This window comes from Camellia sinensis, chromosome 4 (assembly GCF_055761805.1).
Source record: "Camellia sinensis isolate YWXY chromosome 4, ASM5576180v1, whole genome shotgun sequence".
In the NCBI taxonomy this organism is placed as follows: domain Eukaryota; kingdom Viridiplantae; phylum Streptophyta; class Magnoliopsida; order Ericales; family Theaceae; genus Camellia; species Camellia sinensis.
The window spans coordinates 48019990-48043097 of NC_138964.1; the positions used below are offsets into that span (position 1 = coordinate 48019990).

The 23108-nt window shown below is 35.4% G+C and overlaps 1 protein-coding gene across 1 annotated transcript; it reads right to left on the reverse strand.

Annotated features, from left to right (window-relative positions):
- Positions 1-13744: 13744 nt before the first annotated feature.
- Positions 13745-14155, reverse strand: LOC145823729 (uncharacterized). The gene has a single exon (XM_082923254.1). The coding sequence runs from the start codon at positions 14153-14155 to the stop codon at positions 13745-13747; it is 411 nt and encodes a 136-aa protein (XP_082779380.1).
- Positions 14156-23108: the final 8953 nt, after the last annotated feature.

The following is a 23108-nucleotide window of genomic DNA, read 5'->3' on the forward strand; positions in this document are numbered from 1 at the left end:
TATAATTAAGTAGGCAACTTCATCCTAACCCTAACAATTTATTTAGCCATAAGTTTAGCCCAACATACTCATATTTGAAAGAAACTTTCTTGGTTGCATTAAATAAATAATCCACGTACAAAATCTTCTTCTCTCAATATTTGGAATACAGTAAGGTTGTGTTTGGTTAATAAATTTGAATAGAAAAAGAAAATCAAAAAAGTGTGTAAAATGTGTGTAAAATATAATTTTATTTCATTCACATTTCACCTACCGTTTCCATTCTCAATTCCAAATCTTTTACCAAATTCTTAAACCAAACAGAGCATAAGGTTGTGTTTAATTGATGAATTTAGGAAGAGATTTAAAAAATAAAAAATAAAAGGCATATAAAATGAATTTAGGAAGAGATTTGCGGAAAAAAATGAAAAAAGTGTGTGAAATGTGTGTAAATTTTAATTTTATTTCATTCGCATTTTATCTACCGTTTTCATTTTGAATTCCAAATCTCTCACCAAATTCTTAAACCAAACAGAGCATAAGGTTGTGTTTAATTCATGAATTTAGGAAGAGATTTGGAAGAAAATGAAAAAAGTGTGTGAAATGTGTGTAAAATTTAATTTTATTTCATTTTCCAAATTTCTCAGCTTACATTTTATTTAAAGTGTGTGAAATGTGAGTCTTAAATTACCTGTAAGCTTACACTTTCATATCCAGCTTCCACTTTCATTTGCTCATGATTTACCAAATAAACTATCCATCTTTTAAGAGAGAATAAAATTTCGGAAGAGAATATTCTTAAAATTTAATTAAAAATTCCGTCGTCATTTACTCACAATACAAGCTATCAAGCATCAATTTCATAATATCTCAACTTTTTCCCAAAATTTCCAAATTCTAGGGTTTCCACCAAAACAAGGTTTTTTTTTTTCCATTTTTAAAAATATTTTTCCAAAATAACACCCATACCTTAGAACATAGCTCATATTCTCAAAATTTTGAGAAAAATTGATAAAATCATCATCTAACATCATTTAGGGTTCAACAACCCAAAATCATAACTCAAACATGTAATAAATGCTTCAAACAAGCATAATCTTGCAAAAACATATATATAACTCAAAAATTATCCATATCTCAAGCTTGGGTGTTAAACAGGAAAGCAACCCAAGAGGGGGGGTGAATTGGGTTAATAAAAAAAATTTGGCCAGAAAAGATTTCAAAATACTAAGTAATTAAATGCAGTAGACAATCAATGAATGCACAGAAAATAAAAGGAAAGGAAAGAAAAGCTCAGCACAAGGATTTAGAGTGGTTCGGCTCACCGGCCTACGTCCACTCCTCAAGAGAGCTCCTTGAGAATTTCTTCACTAAGAATCAATGCACCACCAAGCTTCACCTAGCTTGTGGATTTTTAAAAAGGACTTACTTCAATCTGTTGAGGACCTCTCAACTAAATGCCTCACTTTACAAGTGTTTCACTCATAAAATAAGGAACAAGAGAAAGAGGTTCAACTGTCCTCTTTTACAAATATTCTCTCTTAAAAGATTGATATGAAAGTGTAAGCTTACAGGTAATTTAAGACTCACTCAGATCTGAAAATGAAAGTACAATGGAGTATATTAAAAGCTCTTGATTTCTCTTAAATGCTCTATGTTTGTTGTATTGAAGAAATGTATTGATTGAACAAGGAGAGCTTCGTCTTTATAGCATTAATGGTTTCTAGCTGTTGGAGAGAGGATATTTGAATCTCCTAGCTATTGGAGCAAATCAATGAGGAAATTTTCCAGCTGTGTCTGATCAGAGTATGGAGAAAGTGGACTGTATACAGGTCTTGCGAAGAGAAGAATCATTTAATGAACAAGCTTTTCATTTAATGCTCTCCTTCATAGGTCAACTTCTTGGAGACGATATGGTGCCAGAAGATCTGCTCAAAGGTCATAAAAGATGACATATTATGCACATAACTCTGAAAAAGTGGCTGAGAAAAGGGCTATGTCAGTCCAGATTTGATTTGGTAGGTGGAATTTTTTAAACCCAAATTTATCAGTGTCAAGCCCTGCTGATTTGGTGTCGACCCTTCGCTTTCTTCTCTTCTTTGAATTGAGTTCTAGGTGTTCCTGGTGTTGACCCTTAACATTCTTGGTGTCGACCCTTACTGCTGGATTGTATTCTGAAATTTAGTGTCGACCTTTACTGTTCTTGGTGTCGACCCTTGCTTCTATAATGCATTCTAAAATTTAGTGTCGACCTTTGCTGGTCTTGGTGTCCACCCTTGCTTCTGGAACACTTAGTCATTCTAAGCTTCACTCTAGTGTCAACCCTTGCTATTTTGGTGTTGACCCTTAGACCTGTTTCAAGCATAAATAGAATTTTGCAAATCAGTGCTAATCTCATGTTTTGAGGGGTTAAAAACCATTGAAAACCAACACTCTAGAATCATAAATCTTCTAGAAACATTAAAGCACAATTTGTATACTATTAAATTGAAAACATGAATAATAAAATGAATTTTAAATATATGTTAATAATCAAAATCAATAAGAATTTAAGGTTGAATAACCTTGGGGCTAACAATCTCCCCCTTTTTGATGATAACAAATATCTAAAGTTTTCAAACTATGAGTTTCAAAAGAAAGGCATTAAGAAGTGTTTTTCAAGGAGTTTTGTAAATAATGGATTTAAAAATTAGAGTAAAAAACTCCCCCTATAAAAAGGGCTTCAAGACCAAAACAAAAATAATGATATATGTCAAAACAATAAAACAACTTGATATGGATCAAGCTCCCCCTGTTAATATGCACTGAAACAATCATTAGTAAAATCAATTTCTTCAATTTATTTTTATTGCATGAAATCACAAGCAAAAAATCAATAACTATGTGTGTTGTTGATAGACATTCACAACCAATCACAACCAACACTTAAATATCAACATGTTTCATTCAAGGATAATTCATCAACATTCATATATATATATATATAAAGAAGTATCTAAAATTCCAAGACATATACTACCCAATTTGTGTTTCCCAAAAGTTTGTACCCAAAAAGTGTTTTTACCAAGTCAATGTCATTCATATACATCTATCATCTAAAGAACTATATAAACATCCAACTACCATTAATAACTACAATTACAACCAACTACAATTAGAGCCAATTTCAACAATTTCTCCCCCTTTGTCATCAACAAAAATAAGGGTTCAGAGCATCAGCGAAATAGAGGAGGAGATCGAGGCCAATGCGGTGCAACTTCGCACCAACCTTGGGCAAATCATAGCATGAACTTGTGAATTTGTTCACCCAAATCATCATCCTAGTGCTGTTGGAAGATTTGTCAGAATTCTTCGTCGGAGTTCTTGATCCCGTAGACTGGAATCACCATGCTTTCTACACTTTCTTTAGCAGCAGCAATGACTTAAGCTTGCTGCAGCTTCATGCGATCAATGTCATTTTGCATTTCAGTCTGTTGAGAGATAAGTTGTAGAACCAAGGAGGCCAACTCATCCACCTTTTGTTCCAAAGCAGAGGATGATAAAGCAGGGATAAAGTGAGATGATGATGGAATGTCTAAGGTAGGGATGGATTGGGAATCGAGGTTTAGATTATTAAGCCTGGAATTAATTGAAGCAATCCCATCCAACAGGGGACCCTGAACCATAAAATCAAGAAGTTTGATTTTTTGAAAGAGAGAAGAGAGGTCAGAAGGAGGTAGTGGAGTAGTAGATCAAGGGTTGAGAAAGGAAGGGTAGGACTAGGAAAGGAAAAGCCAGGGGTAGAGAGACCAAGAGTGGAGAGACTAGGAGAAGAACTAGTTTTCCTGGTCTTGGTCCAGATGCGGTTGATTAGAGAATAGCCCATATTTCTCAGAGTTTCAGCCATATAACAAGAGGGGTCTCTAGGGACTTTTTCTTCCTTTTTAAGATCAATTTTGAAATGCTTGAAAAAAATTTCGAAAATCGTTCCGTAGGAAAGAGTTTGGTTATTTTGCTTATGAGCATTGATAATACAGTGAATCACCAAAAAATCAAAATCAATGATAAAGCCAGTGGATAGGGCCCAAATGAGATAAGTGTGACCATAGGTCACAACATCAAAATGACCAGACCGAGGGATAATGTTATGGGTGATGATGTGATGTAACAGTCTCAGTTCTAGGGAAAGATCTTTCCCAGAGACTGTGACCTGGTGATTTAGGTCAAGGTTGTTTGTGAGGAGACAGAGACCAGTGATGAGAGTATTGGGGTGTTTTAAGAGTTACAGATAGATTGACCTTATGTCCATCATTGGAGGTTTTCAGAATGGAGTTAATGACAGAAGGTGTCAAAGTGAAAGAAACACCCTTAAAAAAGCAGTCTAGGGTATGAGGAGAAGAGTCCTCATCAAAGGACAGATTTGCAAAAAAACTTTTTAATGAGAGTAGGGTAGATGTCACAGTTGAGTTTAAAGATGACCATTTCTAGTTATCAAACCAAGTTTTTACGGGAATAAAATGTTTTTCAAAGAATGCGATGTCTATTATGTGTCCACAGATTACCTTTTGAAGATTAAAGTCCTTGTTGAAGGCAGATCGGCACTCAGGGTTCTCGAACCGAAGCACAGGAGAAGAACCAGCGACGGCAGTGGAAGAAGAGGGGGTCCATGGTCGCTTCCATGTTGGAACAAAATGAGGTGATTGAGAATCCATGGAGAGAAAAAATAGAAATAGCGAGAGAGATGGAAGAGGATCGGAATGTGGATCGTCGTAGAAAATCGCCGGAATAGGAAAAGGGGCTAGGGCTAGATTTTTGGAGGTGTCGCAGGAGAAAAGGGAAGGGTCATGGTGTATATGTAACCTTGAGAGCGTGTCAACCCTCATGAAGAGAGGGGTTGACCCTTTGAATTTGAAAAGATCGCGTGGCAAACACCTTACCCAAAAGGCAAGTGTTGACCCTTAGAAAAAATGGGGTCGACACTAAAAAGCAGAGTCCTCAAACACAACAAGTGTCAACACCTTCGAAGAAGGGTGTCGACCCTTAACAATAAAAAGCACAAGGCCAGTTCACAAGGTGTCGACCCTATAGAGCAGAGGGTTAACCCTTGAAGGTCTTGTAAGGCAAAAACTAGTGTTTTACTCAGCAAATTTTGCAATGAAGCATAATAACACATAGTTAAACATCACATAGGAATATTTAACATGCCAAGCTTAGTTCTAATAAAGTAGAATTGCTCCTCATTGAGAGGCTTGGTAAAGATATCAGCCAATTGTTGGCTTGTAGGCACAAATTCGAGTTCGATGTCACCTTTAAGTACATGATCTCATAGAAAGTAAAGCCTTATTTCAATGTGTTTAGTGCGTGAATGCTGTATTGGATTTTTTGAAAGATTAATTGTGTAATGCCCTCAAAATAATACATATAAGCCCAACATTCATGACATCCATAGATATAAGGGAATAAAGCATATTTCCATTCATTAGAGTATTAAGTACAAAAGTATTACATGTTGACATCAAAAGTGAATGCCCTACGGGCTTACAACTTTCCAAGTCAACACTTGGGTACAACAAAAGAAGAGTTCTAACTCTTTATACAAAATAAACCTTTGGCTTGATTTACATGTAATACAAAAAAAGAAACAACAAAAGAGTCATTCAGCCTCTAAGCCTCCCAAGCTACGTCCTTGGAGGTGGCATACCATCTGTATCTAAAAATGATATCCCATAAAGGGTGAGCCAAAGCCCAGCAAAGATATACTAAACCAAGTATGAGCAATAACTAAAACATTAGCATTCGATAAATGGTTAATACTATAAACCAATTTTATAACACATCCCAGTTCCATGACAAATACATCTGTGTTTCATTCCACTTTCCTTTACTTATCTAATTCACATTCATAAACCTGGCTCATTATCTTGCCAAACAATTACATGAGACTACAACTCATATTAAAACACTTCCGTTATCTACAGTTCACATGAGACTACATCTCACATTAAACACTTCCATACTTCAATTATCTACGTCATGCAAACGTAATTAAGATTTCGAAACTTTCACCCTGGACACTCCGGCCAACTTAGTTATCAATGGAGTCCATCCCCTATCTCCTCCCAAACAGGTTTGAGAGTGCATCCCCTATCTCCTCTCAAACCATGGAGTACATCCCCTATCTCCTCCCACACAATATACATATATAATGTATTTAAACACTTATCATATACAATGATCAATCAATACACATATTTGATGTATTATTCCAACTGTCATATTCAATGACATATTCTAAGTGATTAGTTTCAGTTTTCCCTAATCAACATATAGTGTCTACAACAATCAAGACTATCCTCCACCGATAGCCCAAAGCAGTTATTTCTAAATAGATAATAAATTTATCAAACAGACAAAATATCAACATTGTCATAGGTGAGTGATTAATCAATCCAACTACACCATTCAATCTCATAAATTCCCAATTTCATGATTTCTAACTCAATTCCATATTTCCCCAAATTAATTATTCAAATTAATTATTCAATATAATTAGGGCATTTTCTCCCTTTTTATAATATTAACCCTAAGGTTCAATTTCATCAATTTAACAACAATACATCCATTTTCCAAGGTCTCACATATACATGGAGTTTAATATTTGAAAACCCTCTTTCATAACCTCAAATCAAACCCTAACTTTCCCAAAATTACCAAACAACACCACCTAATCAAAATGACTAAAATTTATGTTAAAACCCATAAGATAGAGTAGGGTATCCCTACCTCAAGTGAAGAGACCAAATGGAGAAGATGATGAAAACTCAAGATGCCCCAAACCCAAAGATTTTCGGATCAAAACGTAGCCCACACCAAGCTCCACCTTTCTTACAAATGGACTAGGGTAGAAACACACTAGGACTAGGTGTATTTTTAGAGAGAAGTTGTATAGAGAGAGAAGAGCAACCGGATCTAGGGTTTGTGTAAAAGAGATGATGAAGAAGAGAAAAAGAAGAAGCTGTTGCTGCGAACTGATATATTCGATCCTCGCTCGAGCGAAGGAGTGGTCGCTCGAGTGACCAGACACAAGGAAACCTCTCTCGAGCACAGAAAGCCTCGCTCGGGCCAACAACACGAAGCTTCAGGTCTGCAGCCTAGAAGCACGCTCAAGCGAAGAAAATCTCGCTCGAGCGAAGAAACCCAATATAGCGATCCCGGTTTTCTTTCCTTTAGTTGTTGTATTCCGGACTTAGGTTCCATGGTGTTGGTTGTTGTTTATATCTTATTTTCGTCCTTCAATTCTTTTAATATGAGTTTTAGGATGTGATGGGTAGGTTTGTTACAGGTTGGCAATGAGTTTGAACCAATAGTTGCTGCCCAGATTTTGGTGTCTTCGCTCGAGAGAGGCTTTTGTCGTTCGAGCGAGCTCTGTGTTTTAGATCCTTCGCTCGAGCCAGGGTTCCTTCGCCTAAGCAAGAGTTGAGTGTTGTGTCTGGTGGCTCGAGCGAGAAGTCTTGCGCTCGAGTTTGCGTCTGGTTCTGGACTTGAGAGTTGCATTTCTTGGCTCGAACGAGAATTCCTTCGCTCGAGCGAGCGAGCTGTATGTTTTGGGTTTCTTCGCTCGAGCGAGCATTCTTTTGCTCGAGCGTGCTTCTAGGTTGCAGACCTGAAGCTTCGAATTGTTGGCTCGAGCAAGGCTTTCTACGCTCGAGCGAGGTTTTCTTGTGTCTGGTCGTTCGAGCGAGCTTCGAATATATCAGTTGGCAGCAGCGGGTTACACTTCACATTTTCATCCTTTTCTTTTACACAAACCGTAGATCCGACCTCCCTCTCTATATATATATACCTTCTCTCTTGGGTTTCATCTAGTTCTAGTGGTCTTCTACCCTAGTCCCTTTGGAAGAAAGGTAGAGCTTCGCGAGGGCTTCACTTTAATCTGAAAAGTTGTGGATTTGGAGCACTTTGGGTTTTCATCATCTTCTCCATTTGGTCTCTTGATTTTGAGGTAGGGATAACCTACTCTAATCTATGAGTTTTAACATAAGTTTTAGTCATTTTGATTATATGGTGTTGTTGGGTAGTTTTGGGAAAAGTTAGGGTTTGATTCGTAATTATATGAAGAGGGGTTTTGTGTTTTAAAAGCTCCATGTGTATATAAGGCTTGGGAATATGAGTTTGTTAATGAAATTGGTGGAATTTGGTCTTAGGATCAATATTTGAGAAGGGGGGAAAATGCCCTAATCGTGTTGAATAATTAATTTGTGGAAATATGAAATTGAGTTGAAATTCATGAAATTGGGGAATTATAAGATGGAATGGTGTAGTTGGATTAATTAATCACTCACCTATGAAAATGTTGATATTATATCTGTTTGATGCATTTATATTCTGTTTAGAAATAACTGCTTTGGGCTATCGGTGGAGGATAGTCTTGATTACTGTAGACACTGTATGTTGATTAGGAAAAACTGAAACTAATCGAGCGTGTTATGTCATTGAATATGACTGTTGGAACAATACAGCGAATATGTGTGTTGATTGATCATTGTATATGATAAGTGTTTAATTACATTGTATATGTATATTGTTTGGGAGGAGATAGGGAATGGACTCCATGGTTTGAGAGGAGATAGGGGATGGACTCTCAAACCTGTTTGGGAGGAGATAGGGGATGGACTCCATTAATACAGCAAATCTGTGTATTAATTGTGAAGTATGGAAGTGTTTTTAACATGAGTTGTAATCTCATTTGAATTGTTGATATTGGAGATGTTTTAATATGAGCCGTTGTCTTATTTAATTGTTCGGCCAGGTTCTGAGCCATGTTTATATAACTTGAAAATTGGATAAGTAAAAGAAAGTGAAATGAAACATGGACTATTTGTCATGGAACTGAATTGTGTTACAAGTTGTTTTATAAGTGTTAGCCATTTATCAAATGCTAATGTTTTAGTTATTTCTCATACTTGGTTTAGTATATCTCTACTGGGCATTGGCTCACCCTTTATGGGACATCATTTTCAGGTCCAGGTGATATGCCACCTCCAAGGACGTAGCTTGGGAGGCTTAGAGGCTTGAAGATCTTTTTGTTGTTTTCTTTATGCATTACATGTTAATCATGCCAAGGGCTTATTTTGTATAATGAGTTAGAACTCTTCTTTTGTTGAACCCAAGTGTTGACTTGGAAAGTTGTAAGCCCATAGGGCATTTACTTTTGTTGTCAACATGTAATATTTTTGTACTTGATACTCTAATGAATGGAAATATGCTTTATTCTCTTATGTCAATGCGTGTCAAGAATGTTGGGTTTATATGTATTATTTGAGGGCGTTACACCCAAAACATAGCCCTCGCTCGCTTGAGCTAAGGAAAGCTCGCTTGAGCCAAGAAACACAACCTTCAGGTCCAAAACTAGACGCAGACGCACGCTCGAGTGAAGGAACCCTGGCTCGAGCGAAGGAGCTAAAACACAGAGCTCGCTCGAGCGACAAAAGCCTCGCTCGAGCGAAGACACCAAAAACTGGGCAGCAACCTTTTGTTTCTAATCACAACCAACCTGTTACAAACCTGCCCAACATATCCTAAAACTCATATACAAAGAATTAAAGGACAAAAATGTAACCTATACAACAACAAACATCTACGGAACCGACTCCGAAATACAATAACCAATAGAGGGAAAACCGGGATCGCTATAAATTGCACTAGTGTTATCGCATTTAATAGGAATGTGATCATAGTGAAGTCCAAAATCAAGAAGTTGTTGTTTCATCCAAAGCATTTGAGCACAACAACTAGAGGTGACAATATATTCCGCTTCAGCCGTAGATAAAGCCACAGAATTTTATTTTTTACAAAACCACGATGTGAGTGAATTTCCAAGAAAATGACAAGTGTCACTAGTGCTTTTTCGATCAAATCTACATCCCGCAAAGTTGGCATCCAAGTAACCATAAAGGTCAAAAACATTTGTTTTAGGATACCAAAGACCCAAAAGTGAAGTGCCAACAAGATATCTAAAAATGCATTTTACTGTGGTGACATGTGATTCTTTTGGAGCCGATTGAAAACATGCACACATACACACACGAAACATGATATCGGGTCTACTAGCTGTTAGATAGAGTAAAGAACCAATCATATCTCGGTATTTCTTTTCGTCTACTGGTTTACCTTGTTCATCTTTGTCAATTTTAATCAATGTGCTTATAGGAGTTGGGTTTGGATAAGTCCATTTCAAGTCTTTTGAGGAGATCTTTGATATATTTGGCTTGAGATAAATGGATTCCATCTTGGGTTTGTTTTATTTGTAATCCAAGATAGTATGTCAACTCTCCCATCATACTCATTTCAAATTCTCCCTGTATATCCTTAGCAAATTCCTTGCATAAAGATTCATTAGTAGCTCCGAATATGATATCATCAACGTAAATTTAAACAATAAGCATATCATCATTTTTGGTTTTTATAAAAAGAGTGATATCAATTTTCCCACAAGAAAAACCTTTTTCAATAAGAAAATTGCTTAAGCATTCATATCAAGCTCTAGGGGCTTGTTTCAAACCATACAAAACTTTTAAAAGTTTATAAACATGGTCCGAGTGTTTGTAATTTTCAAAATCGGGAGGTTGTTCAACATACACTTCTTCCAAAATATACCCATTTAGAAAAGTACTTTTCACATCCATTTGGTAAAGTTTAAAATTTCTAAAACAAGCAAATGCAAACAACATGAGAATGGTTTCAAGACGTGTAACAGGTGCAAAAGTTTCATCAAAATCAATGCCTTCTTCTTGGTTATAACCTTGGGCTACAAGTCTAGCTTTGTTCCTAATAACAACACCGAATTCATCCATTTTGTTTCGAAAAAACCTATTTTGTTCCAATAACAGAATGATCCTTAGGACAAGGAGTTAAAAACCAAACTTCATTTCTTTCAAACTGATTTAACTCTTCTTGCATAGCAAAAATCCAATTTTCATCGTGTTCATCCTCAGAAAAAGTTTTTGGTTCAATTTGAGAAACAAAAGCTAAATTGCCACAAACATTATGAATAGAAGAATGAGTTCTTATATCTTGTGTGGCATCTCCTATAATGAGATCTTTGGGATGTCCACGAGCATACTACCATTCTTTGGGTAGATCATTTTCCTTCGCTGGATGAGCATACTCTTTTTGAAGATCTTCCATAGAGACTTCAACATTAGGTTCCGAAGAATGAAGTTCATCATTTTCTAATAAGTAAATGTCTTCAATTCTTGGGTTAGAATCTACAATATCATCAATAACAATATTCTTGAAAGCAAAGGAATTAGATTCATCAAAAACAACGTGTATAGACTCTTCAACGAGTAAAGTTCTTTTATTAAAGACACGATAAGCTTTACTAGAATTTGCATAGCCAAGAAACACGACTTCATCAGATTTTGCATCAAATTTTCCAAGGTTTTCTTTATTGTTATTAAGTACAAAACGTTTACAACCAAATGCACAAAAATGACCAATGTTGGGTTTTCTTCCTTTCCATAATTCATATGGCATTTTCTTAAGTATGAGTCTAATCATGGCACGATTAATAACACAGCAAACAATGTTGACGGCTTCTGCCCAAAAATATCTTGGCAAATTATTTTCACAAAGTGTAGTCCGAGCCATTTCCTCAATAACTCTATTTTTTCTTTCTACCACACCATTTTGTTGAGGAGCTCGAGGAGCAAAAAAATTATGATCAATGCCATGCTCATTACGAAATAGAATAAACTCATCATTATCAAATTCTCTACCATGATCACTTCTAATGCAACAAATGGCAAGACTAATCACATTTTGAATACTTTTACATAGAGCTGAAAATGCAAAAAAATTATCACTTTTGTGTGCCAAGAAAATCACCCAAGTGAATCTAGTATAGTCATCCACACAAATAAGACAATAATATTTACCACCAAGACTTAAAGTTCTAGAAGGTCTAAACAAGTCAATATGCAACAATTGAAGAGGCCTAGAAGTGGAAATAATATTTTTGGATTTGAAAGAAACTCTTGTTTGTTTTCCTTGTTGACAAGCATCACAAAGTCTATCTTTTTCAAAAATCAATTTTTGGTAAACCAACTACCAAGTCAAGTTTTGAAAGTTTTGAAAGTAAATCCATATGAGCATGTCTTAGCCTTCTATGCCATAGCCAGCCAGATTCATTTATAGCAGATAAGCACTTAACATCATGATTAGAAGATAAACTATGCAAATCAAATATACACACATTTTCATGCCTATGACCAACAAAAAGCACTTTGTTATCAGTAGAATTTTTAATGGTGCAGCGGGATTTTTCAAAAGTAACATAATTGCCTTTATCACACATTTGACTAATACTAAGCAAGTTATATTTCAATCCTTCAACAAGAAACACATTTTCGATGATGGGTGAAGAAGTTTTACCAATACTACCTTCGCTGATGATCTTTCCCTTACTATTGTCTCTGAAGGTCACGTGACCTCCTAATTTGGATTTAAGGGTTGAGAACATTGCTCTATCACCGGTCATGTACCTTGAGCATGTACTATCAAGGTACCACCGGTTGTTGCTAGATTTTGACCTAAAGCACACCTACAAAAATCAGATTTTTGTTGGCCTTTTGGTACCAATTCTTTCTCGGGTCCATAAGAGTTAGGAGTTAAAGTGTTTTTGGGAACCCACTTCTTTTTCATTCTATCAAATGAGTTTCTCTTAGTAGGACATGAAGGAGAGATGTGACCATTTCTTCCACAATAATGACATGTGAGATGAGAATGGTTAGATGATGCATGAACAAAGGTCTTTTGGGAATTTTTTCTTTTGAAAAAGGTTTATATCCAATTCCCATTCTTCCAAAGGTTTGATTTTGACTTTTGAGAATTTTATCTAAGGTATCTCTAACTTGAGTAAATTTTGAAAGAATATTTTTTAAATCTTCCATGTTTTCATTTAAAACAATTTTCTCATTTTTCAAAGTTTCATTTTCTTTTTGCAAATCATCTACTTTCTTTTCAAAAATGAAAGATTCTTTTTCATTTGAAAATTCTTTCTCCTTTTCCATTGTCAAGACTTCATTTTCTAAAGTATTGATCTTAGAAGTCAAGGATTCCTTTTCTTGAGATAAACTTGAGATCATTTTCTTTTGACAACTACTTTTCATAGTTAATTTTTTAAATTCAGCATGTAATTCATCAAAAGCAATTTGTAATTTATCAAAGGTAAAGAAGTCATCACTTACCTCATTTTCATCTTCAAGTGCCGTCAAGCATAGATTTGTGACTTCATTTTTGCAAATTTCAGTCTCTAAGTCGCTATCATCACTGACTTCTCCCCATGTTGCGATCATGGCCTTCTTCTTGTCCTTCTTGAATTGTTTCTTGAGCTCTAGACATTTCGATTTGTAGTGTCCTAGCTTGTTGCATTCGTAGCAAGTAACTTTAGATTTTTTACAACTTTCTCCATTTTGAAAATCTTTGTTAAAGTCTTTTCTGAAAAACTTCCTTACACCTTTTTGGTAATGAAAGCCATTTCTTCATCTTCCTCTAAAGCATCTTCTTCTTCCTCTTGAGATTTTGAGGTAGACTTGAAAGCTATCCCTTTCTTCTTATTCTTGTCTTCTTCTTCTTTTCCTTCTTGCATGATGATTTCGTGGGTTAGGAGAGATCCCATTAACTCATCAAGACTTAAAGTTGCCAAGTGTCTTGCTTCTATCACTGCTATGACTTTGTTCTCCCAGCTTTTTGGCAATGATCGAAGAACTATTCTGACAATTTCTCAATTTGTATAAGTCTTCCCAAGAGATTTAAGACTGTTTATAATATCTGTAAAGCGAGTAAACATTTGGGATATGTTTTCATCAGGTTTCATCTTGAAGAGCTCATAGTTATGAACAAGCAAGCTCACTCTAGACTCTTTGACTTGAGTGGTTCCCTCATGAGTTACAATAAGTTTATCCCAAATTTCTTTCGTCGTTGTACAAGTGCATATTCTGTTAAACTCAATAGCATCAGGTGCACAATACAACATATTAACAGCTTTGGCATTGGATTGAATGTCCTTACAATCAGCATTAGTCCACTCACTCTCAAGTTTGGGTACTAACAGACCATCTATGGTTTTGGTGGGGACTTTAGGACCATCGCAGATAATTTTCCAAACTTCAGAGTCAATAGATTGGGTATGCATAATCATACGGGTTTTTCAATAGTTGAAATTTATGTCATTGAAGAAGGGTGGTCGGTTCTAGGCTTGACCTTCAGGAAAAGAAGAGCTAGGGATTTTCATAGATCACTCTAAGACGGTTAAGTCACAATACTAGAGACGAGGCTCTAATACCAATTGTTAAATAGAAAAGCAACCCAAGAGGGGGGATGAATTAGGTTAATTAAAAAATTTGGCCAGAAAAAGATTTCAAAATACTAAGTGATTAAATGCAGCAGACAATCAATGAATGCACAGAAAATAAAAGGAAAAGAAAGAAAAGTTCAACACAAGTATTTATAGTGGTTCGGCTCACTGGCCTACGTCCACTCCGCAAGAGAGCTCCTTGAGAATTTCTTCACTAAGAATCAATGCACCACCAAGCTTCACCTACCTTGTAGATTTTTACAAAGGACTTACTTCAATCTGTTGAGGACCTCTCAATTAAATACCTCACTTTACAAGTGTTTCACTCATAAAATAAGGAACAAGAGAAAGAGGTTCAACTGTCCTCTTTTACAAATATTCTCTCTCAAAAGATGGATATGAAAGTGTAACCTTATAGGTAATTTAAGACTCACTCAGATCTGAAAATAGAAGTACAATGGAGTATTTTAAAAGCTCTTGATTGCTCTTGAATGCTCTAGGTTTGTTGTATTGAAAAAGTGTATTGATTGAACAAGGAGAGCTTCATCTTTATAGCATTAATGGCTTCTAGTCGTTGGAGAGAGGAGATTTAAATCTCCTAGCTGTTGGAGCAAATTGTAGCTTGCTTTTCGTGCTCCTTTCGGATACGACTAGCCCTATAGTTCGGACTCCCACAGTTCTAAATTTGATTTCACAATATTAATGTGAAATAGATAAACACAAATGAATCCAAATCCGACAATTCTTTTAGAAAATCGATTTTGAATCAAAATGTAAAAAATTGACTGCTTTGCCAAATACAGAGTTGCCACCTAAATATTTTTTAGAAATTTATGAAACCCGTGACTTGTGCCAAAGGTCACGTGTCCGTCATCACCAAGATTGTCTTGGCTCGGGAACTTAGGTACGAGAGGGGAAGGTCATGAATTGAGCACCCCACTCGCCCGATCAAAGATCTGCCTCTACTAATCATGATGTGATTCTTATCTACATTATATGCTCTTGTTTTGATTATTAGGCTAGCATTACTATGTGACGCACACAAGTATAGACTAATGTGTAAAAATTAGAACACTTGATTTTGTGTTTGTTTGAAAATTGTTTTGAATACGGGTCACTTAAAAAAAGTGAGTTTGTATGTACATTAATCAATTTATTCCAATTCAAGCAATTAGCCTTCATTCACCACCATTCAAACAGATATATCACTTAAGCACTTAGCCTTATGAAATCATGCTTTGATGACATGGCAACAATCTCACGCATGCAATATGCTAAACCAATAAGTGCTCACCTAGTACTCCAAGCCAAAAGAAACAAAAGAGTTAGAAAAAAAATGCATGATCCTAACTAATGCAATATGACTAATGCAACACAAACAATTATGCCTAATGGGCTCGGCTACTAACATGGCATTTGAATCAATTTGATGGTATGCAGTCTAAGCACGTATTCAAAGAATTTAAGCAATAACAATGCTTGGTTTAGAATGATGAACCGAGCTTTTATGCATGCAAGACAAGTGGATACAAATCATGGAAAATGCTAATTAAAACATGATGCTCTATGCAACCATCATAAGCAGAAAAATGAAAGGAAGAAAGAAATGGGGTTGGAAGACATACACACTTATTACAATTGTGCCCTCATGCAAGAGGGTTCGAATGAATGTCCAAGTGTCTGAAATAAACTAGTTATTACAAAACCAAATGAATGAATAAACAACTAATTAGCTAAACTATTACAACAAAGGCTAATAATAAGTAATAAACTAGCTAACTAATTTATTACAACAAGGATGAACAATAAAATTAACTATCTAAGTTAATCAACATTAAACATTCATAATAAGTACAACAATAATAAACAATGCTAACTATAATGATAATTAATTAATTGCAAAAATAATGGGAACATTAATTTACAACATTGATATAAGTCAAGATGCACAAGGTTTCTATGCACGTGACTGTTTTTAGAATCAGCTCTATCTGCCTCTCTAGGAATCTGTCATGTTTCACCTTTAGCCACTGCCCTCTATTTCTGCAAAAACACATTGTTGACCAAACATTGGAGCCCGGCCGACCCCCAATGAGGCCTGGCCTGGCCCAAACAAGGCCAGTCATGCCCTAATTTCATGTAAAACCTATTTTTATGCACTGAGGTAAAAACAGTGCAGACAGAAAAGCTCTGTTTGTCCCTTCTGCTCTTCTCTGTCATAGAGAGGTTCAAGAGAATAACGAAGTTGGTTCCAAAACCATCAATGAGCAACTTGATCGCTTGATGATTTCGGAGACAATTGGACAAAAATCAATAAATACAATGAACAACTACTCCTCCTTCCTATTATGAAGTAAGCTCAAAAAAGGGAGGTAGAGACGCTTCAAATTTCATCAATGCATCATGAATTGATGCGTGACGACTCTTGACACTATGGACCCGTCATAACGTCCGACCGAATACAAGCGATCTTACTCATTTTCTTTATGTTGGTTTCATTGGTTTGAAGCTCATTTTATTAGTCATTTCCATTCTTTAATCAATTTGTCCCAAAATGATGGTTAAGTCCACTAAATGAGAAGGAACATCAAACGAGAAGTGATCCAAAGCATGAAAGAGGGATTATGCCTTGACAATAAACCTCCGAAGAGGTTAAGCCATTGAGCATAGGTCTCTTTCACATGCCTTGAATAACCATCAATCCTTTGATATAACTCTCAAACAAAAAGAAAAAAGAAAAGAGGGAGGTTGCAGACATGATTGTACAAGATTTATTTGAAGAAATAAGAAGACTTCTAATATGAAAACCAAGCAAAGAAAAGCTATCAACTCAAATGGCTTGATGTCTAAGGCCTAAATAAGCAAAACAATGAGGACTTACAACATGATAGACAAAGTATTCAAAGCATGAACCAATTAAATGCAGTAAAACAAGTATAAACAACCCCTAATATGTAAAAACTAGTGACTAAAATGATGTTTAAAGAATTCAATAAAAGATAAGAAATAGCCAAGAATCACAAGGCTAGTGAACAAGAGCAAGGAGAGATGGCTAGCCCCTCCATTTTGGAAACCTCAAACCATGTTTTTTAGCCTATTTTGAACTCTAAAAGCTCAGTTTGAAGACTAAACAAAAAGTGTAAAGACAAGGGTATGAGCTATGAAGTAAGGTGCAAGAAAGGGTGTTAAACCTTTCTACCTTTGGTAGCTATTCAAACCCAAGTTCCAACACTTGCAATAGATCCAAAACAATACAAAGACACAAGCAATTGATGGTAAGGGATAGAAATAATAGCAAGAGAAAATGTGGTAGGCTTATACCTTTTGAAGAGGACAAGCTCTTGTTGTAAATCAAACTTGGTCCAAGCACACTCTCAAGCCTGAATTGTGATGCTCAAGGATCAACCAAGGCTCTAAGGCTTTGCCCTAAGGTTGTATGTGGTGTATAGATATGTTTCGAGGGTGATAGGTTTGCTCAAAGGTGGCTTGCACAAGAAGAAGGGGCTATCAAGTGTGTATATAAGCTCTTTGGAAATTGTTGAACCCTCAAAACAGAGATATAACCTCATATTTATAGAATTTGGGCAAAATAGGCCGACAATATCTTCAAAAATAGATAGCCGGCGGGCTCTCGCCCAGATCAGTGTTTATCGCTACCAAGGCACGGCCGGCTCCCGATGAGTCACGATCGGGCCCCAATGTGCTCCTCTGTTTCTCTGCTTCAAGTTCAGTGTAAGGTGGCACAATGTTCAAAAAGAGACCTCTGAAGTATAAAACAAGGTATATAGGAAGGTGATAGGACTGTTTCAAAGCCCGACCTTAGAGTCCTTCGTTGATCATTCGAATCACAAACAATGTAAATTTCATCATCGAGTGCACAGGACAAACCGCCTGAGTCTTACGGGCGGTCAAAAAATGGGGTGTCTACCCAAATCAAGGAAGAAATCTTCCAACTGTGTTTGATCAAAGTATGGAGAAAGCAGACTGTATACAGGTCTTGGGAAGAAAAGGATCATTTAATGTACAAGCTTTTCATTTAATGCTCTCCTTCATAAGTCAACTTCTTGGAGAGGATATGGTGCCAAAAGATCTGCTTAGAGGTCAGAAAAGATGACATATTCTACACATAACTCTGAAAAGTGGCTGCGAAAAGAGCTGTGTCAATCCAGATCTGACTTGGCAAGTGAAATTTTTAAACCCAGATTTACAGGTGTCGACCCCTGTAGATTGGGTGTCGACCCTTCGCTTTCTTCTCTTCTCTTCCTAGGGTTAGTGTCGCCCCTTGCTACTGGATTGCATTATGAAATTTAGTGTCGACCCTTGCTTCTAGAATGCATTCTAAAATTTAGTGTCTACCCTTGTTGTTCTTGGTGTCGACCCTTGCTTCTAGAACACTTAGGCATTCTGAGCTTCACTCTGGTGTCGACCCTTGCTATTTTGGTGTCGACCCTTAGACCTGTTTCAAGCATAAATAGAATTTCGCAAACAAGTACTAATCTCATGTTTTGAAGGGTTAAAAACCATTAAAAACCAACACTCTGGAATCATAAATCTTCTAGAAGAATTAAAGCACAATTTGTATACTATTAAATTGAAAACATGAATAATTAAATGAATTTTAAATATTTGTCAATAATCAAAATCAATAAGAATTTAAGGTTGAATAACCTTGGGGCTAACAATGGAAGATGAAGAGGAAGAAAACCCTAGAACTGAAAGTTGACGAAAACATGATTCAATCGGCTATAAACGTAACCCTTGTTGTCCTTTTCGATTTGGTGTAAAAAGTCCCCTCACACTCTTGAAAATTTGAGCTAAATCTTAGAAAGAAGTTGAATTTGGATTTGGATGTGTTTGTAGAGAGAAGGGAGAGAAAAGATGAGTATAGATACACACACACAGAGAAGTGAAATCTGTGCAAAAACATGTTTTTGGCATCAGTTTTGAGGAAAAGAGCACAAATTTTGAGATAGACACCCTGAAATCCGCACAAGCAGAATTTTTTTTGCCTCACTGGTGGATTGCTCCAAAGAGGTGCAAAGAATATTCCACCAAAATCCGCTCGAGTGGGACCCAAAAAACTCTGAAAAACCAGAAGAACTCTATGAGGATCTGCTCAAGCGATTTTCAATTCATCACAAGCGGTTTTGTCCAGAAACCCAGAATTTGATTTTGTATTTTGAAACAAGTTCCAAAACCCAAAACTCAAAATTTTCAACCTGAAAAAATTATGATAGGTTAAGTAAAAGCAAAAAAGAAATCTCAACAATTCGATTCAATTAAAAAAAAACTCCGAAAGTAATACACACTACCCTACTACACAATACTATTCAAACCCAAGACCCAGAACATCACAGAGAAAACTCAAAATAAGCTACACTAGTTAATTAGAAAATTTTAGTTGATTTTTTTTTAAAATATAATTATTTTCACTTTTACTGATACAATTCTCTATGTTGAGTTCGAAAAAAAAAAGCTCAAAAGTCAAACACACTCTCTCTATAGCTAACTTTCTTCAAATCAAATCATACTTGAATAAGTTCTAATTTTCAAATATATTTTTGATTTTCTATTTGATTTAAAAATTAAATCACTAGACAAGGATACTTTGAAAAAAAAAATTGAAACAAGTAAATTAGTCATATTATCAATTGAAAATATATATATATATATATATATATATATGTGTGTGTGTGTGTGTGTGTGTGTGCGCGCGCGCGCTCGTGTGTTAGCAAAACTTGAATATGAATATCTAGTTAGTAAATTTTCAACTCAAGAAAAGAGAAAATAAATTTTTAAATAAAGAAATAGAAAAATGTTAAAAATAAAAAGTCCTCAATCAAATTTGTTGATTTAAAGCTCAAATTATCTGGAATAGGACCTACATGAAAAAAGGCTTCTGGAGTGGATGGCTAAGAGCATTAGGCCTTTTTGTCTTTTTTTTTTGGGAAAATTACCAAGAAGTCTCTTTTGAAAAACGTGTAATCTATTTAGTCCCAAAACTTTTTGTTTGTACCCAAAAGTCCAATAATGTTATTCTTCTTCTCTGCCTTTGTTCTTCTTTGCCTTTCTTCTTCTTCTCTTTGTGATTTCCAGCGATCGTTGACGGGTAATCATATCTTGCTTCTCTTTCTCTTTCTCTTTCTGATATATAGTCATCGGCGACCAACGACTACCATCAATTGGGATTCATCGGCAACCACCGACCTCCGACTCCTTACCTCACCGACGGTAAAGAAGATATGTTTCCGACGAAGAAGATGAAGAAGATGAGTAGATCTACTCAGATTTGATGTAGTACGTCAAATCCAACTTGATCTAAACAAAAAATAGTTGCCGGAATACAATCATCTCTCTATATTCGTCTCTCTCCTTTGATCTCTTATTTTTTTTACATTTTCTCTGCTATGCACTTCTCTTTTTCTGTTCTAATGGAGAAAATTTTCAAACTCTAAACAAATAGTTTTTGAGTTTTAGTTACAGGCGGTGAAAATTGTAAAATTAACATTCTTTAGAACTGTAAAATTTTACAGTTTCATAACATGTTTTTCAGTTTGATTAATAAGGATAAATACTTTATAAATTTTTGCTTTGAAACTGTAACATTTTACAGTTTCAGAACTTATTTTTCAGTTTGATTAATATTGGAGATTATTTGCTTAAACTTTATAAAAATTGAAAAATAGCATATGTTTTTCCCATTGTTGCTGGTTTTTTGTGGTTTTATTTTTTTTCCTTGTAGTTTATCAATATTTAGCACATTTTACTATGTTTTTTCGCTCTAATTTCTCCATTTATTCTTTTTTTTTTGGCAATATTCTAGACATTCCGGTGAGTCTCCAATGATGTTCTTAACATCCAGTGAACATTCTGAACATTCCGGCAACTTCCATTAACGTTCTTAACACTCTGGTGAACTTCCGGCGAAACTCCGACGACTTCCCGGTGATGTTGAACATTCCGACGAGTCTCCGGCGACTATTTGACAGAAGTCCGACGGTAGTAAGATGTAACAGTGTCTATAAATTTAAAAAAAAAAATGGGATTTTTTGAGAACAATTAAAAATGTATAGGACTAATTGGTGCAAGTGTTTTGTTTGAGGATTAGCTGGGTCTTGAACTTTGTACATGGGACTTATCAGTAAGTTCCTTTTTTTTTCTCTTCTTTTTTTTTTAACGAGGAAATGTCATAAGGCTTACTAGGAGAATCTAGCACTAGAAAAACCTTAAGCTCAGAAGGAGGGTTCCCCATTCAATCAAAAGGGAGCTTATCCTTCATATTATAAGCTAACCAATGTGCAACCTAATTTACATCTCTAGGAATCCATTTAAAGGCTATCCCACTCCTAGATCGATAAGTTCGAATGTCTACCTCTTCTATTAAAAGAGCTTTGTTAGTAGGTTGATAATGGGGATTCAATTAAGTTTTGGGAAGATCGATGGATCCCTCGAAAATCTGTATAATAATGATTCTCATCCACTAAAAGAAATCCATTTATACCCAATCATATAAATTTGTATAATTATGATTATCTGAAATAATATTTAGTACAATAATGATTATATTTTGAGGTTTAAACCACCATTGTAAGATTATTACTCAAAAAATTATTACAAAAAATCCTAATCTAAATCCGTGCTGTTCATTTTTCTTTTCAATTTCTTCTTATTTGTTCACAAAAGTTAGCAAACAAGTTGCTAAATCAACATGTCTTATGCTCTGGTTTCAATGACACTTTTAACTTTTCCTTGGTGTCCAAACTTCACCCTTGTGAATTTCTCTTTCTTTGAAGCATTGTACAACACCACTTTGTACAGGAATCTCCAAATTACTCTGTAAAAAAAGTAAATAAATAAATAAATTAGCACACAAATTGCTAAGAAATAGAGCAAGCAAGTTTTGAATACAGAATGAGTAGAAAAAGGCTAATGTGGAATTTATAGCTTATAAATTTTTAAATCATCTGAGCCACTCAAATGTTGAATGAATTAAAGATAGAGAAGTAGAAATTTTTTATTGGACCCATTCATTTAAAATGCTTGCAACTATTGGGTTGTCTTATAGATATTTTTAAATTAGTTATTTAAACTTTCTGAAACTGTTAGTAGTGAAAAATAGCAGAAAAATAGACTAGAATATGTCGAAAATGAAAAACAAGAACAACATACATTCTAAGGATAGAAGGCAAATACTGAAGAGGTCGAGCAAGTGATATCAAAAGAGATGTCCTAAAGTTATCATATGAAATTGATTTTGCAAAGGTGGACTTTGATCATCTGATATCTTCATGGTTACATGATCATCTGATAGCTTCATGGCAACTTGTCTCATGGTTGGCCGAGATAATGGATTGGCTTGTAAACATGCAAATGCTAGTTTCGCAGCCATAACTACTTGTTGTGCCACTTGATTCTTCGGAGGTAAGAGACACTGATCCAACACATCCTTCAATAATATCCTATGCACAGTTGATGTTGATGAGGAGAAGGATGACGACAATGACAAAGAGGAGATTAGATCACCCAGATGCTTCCTCGTGATCAATTCTAGTGTGAGCACCCCAAAACTATAAACATCGCACCTCTCATTCACTTCAATTGTATAAGCAAGTTCTACCAAATCAAATAAATGACCAACAGAAGAAAATAGTAATTAAAAAATATATAAATAATTGTTCCATATCCAGATAACAATTGGAAGTTCAATAGCCCTTTTAAATCGAGTGAAATCAAAAACTCTTAATACGCCAAGATTGATAAATTAAAATGAACATTATATGGATGACTTGGA

What these genes read in the sequence shown, in the direction of transcription:
- LOC145823729 (XM_082923254.1), bottom strand. Translation starts at nt 14,155, where the DNA reads ATGCATACCCAATCTATTGACTCTGAAGTTTGGAAAATTATCTGCGAT.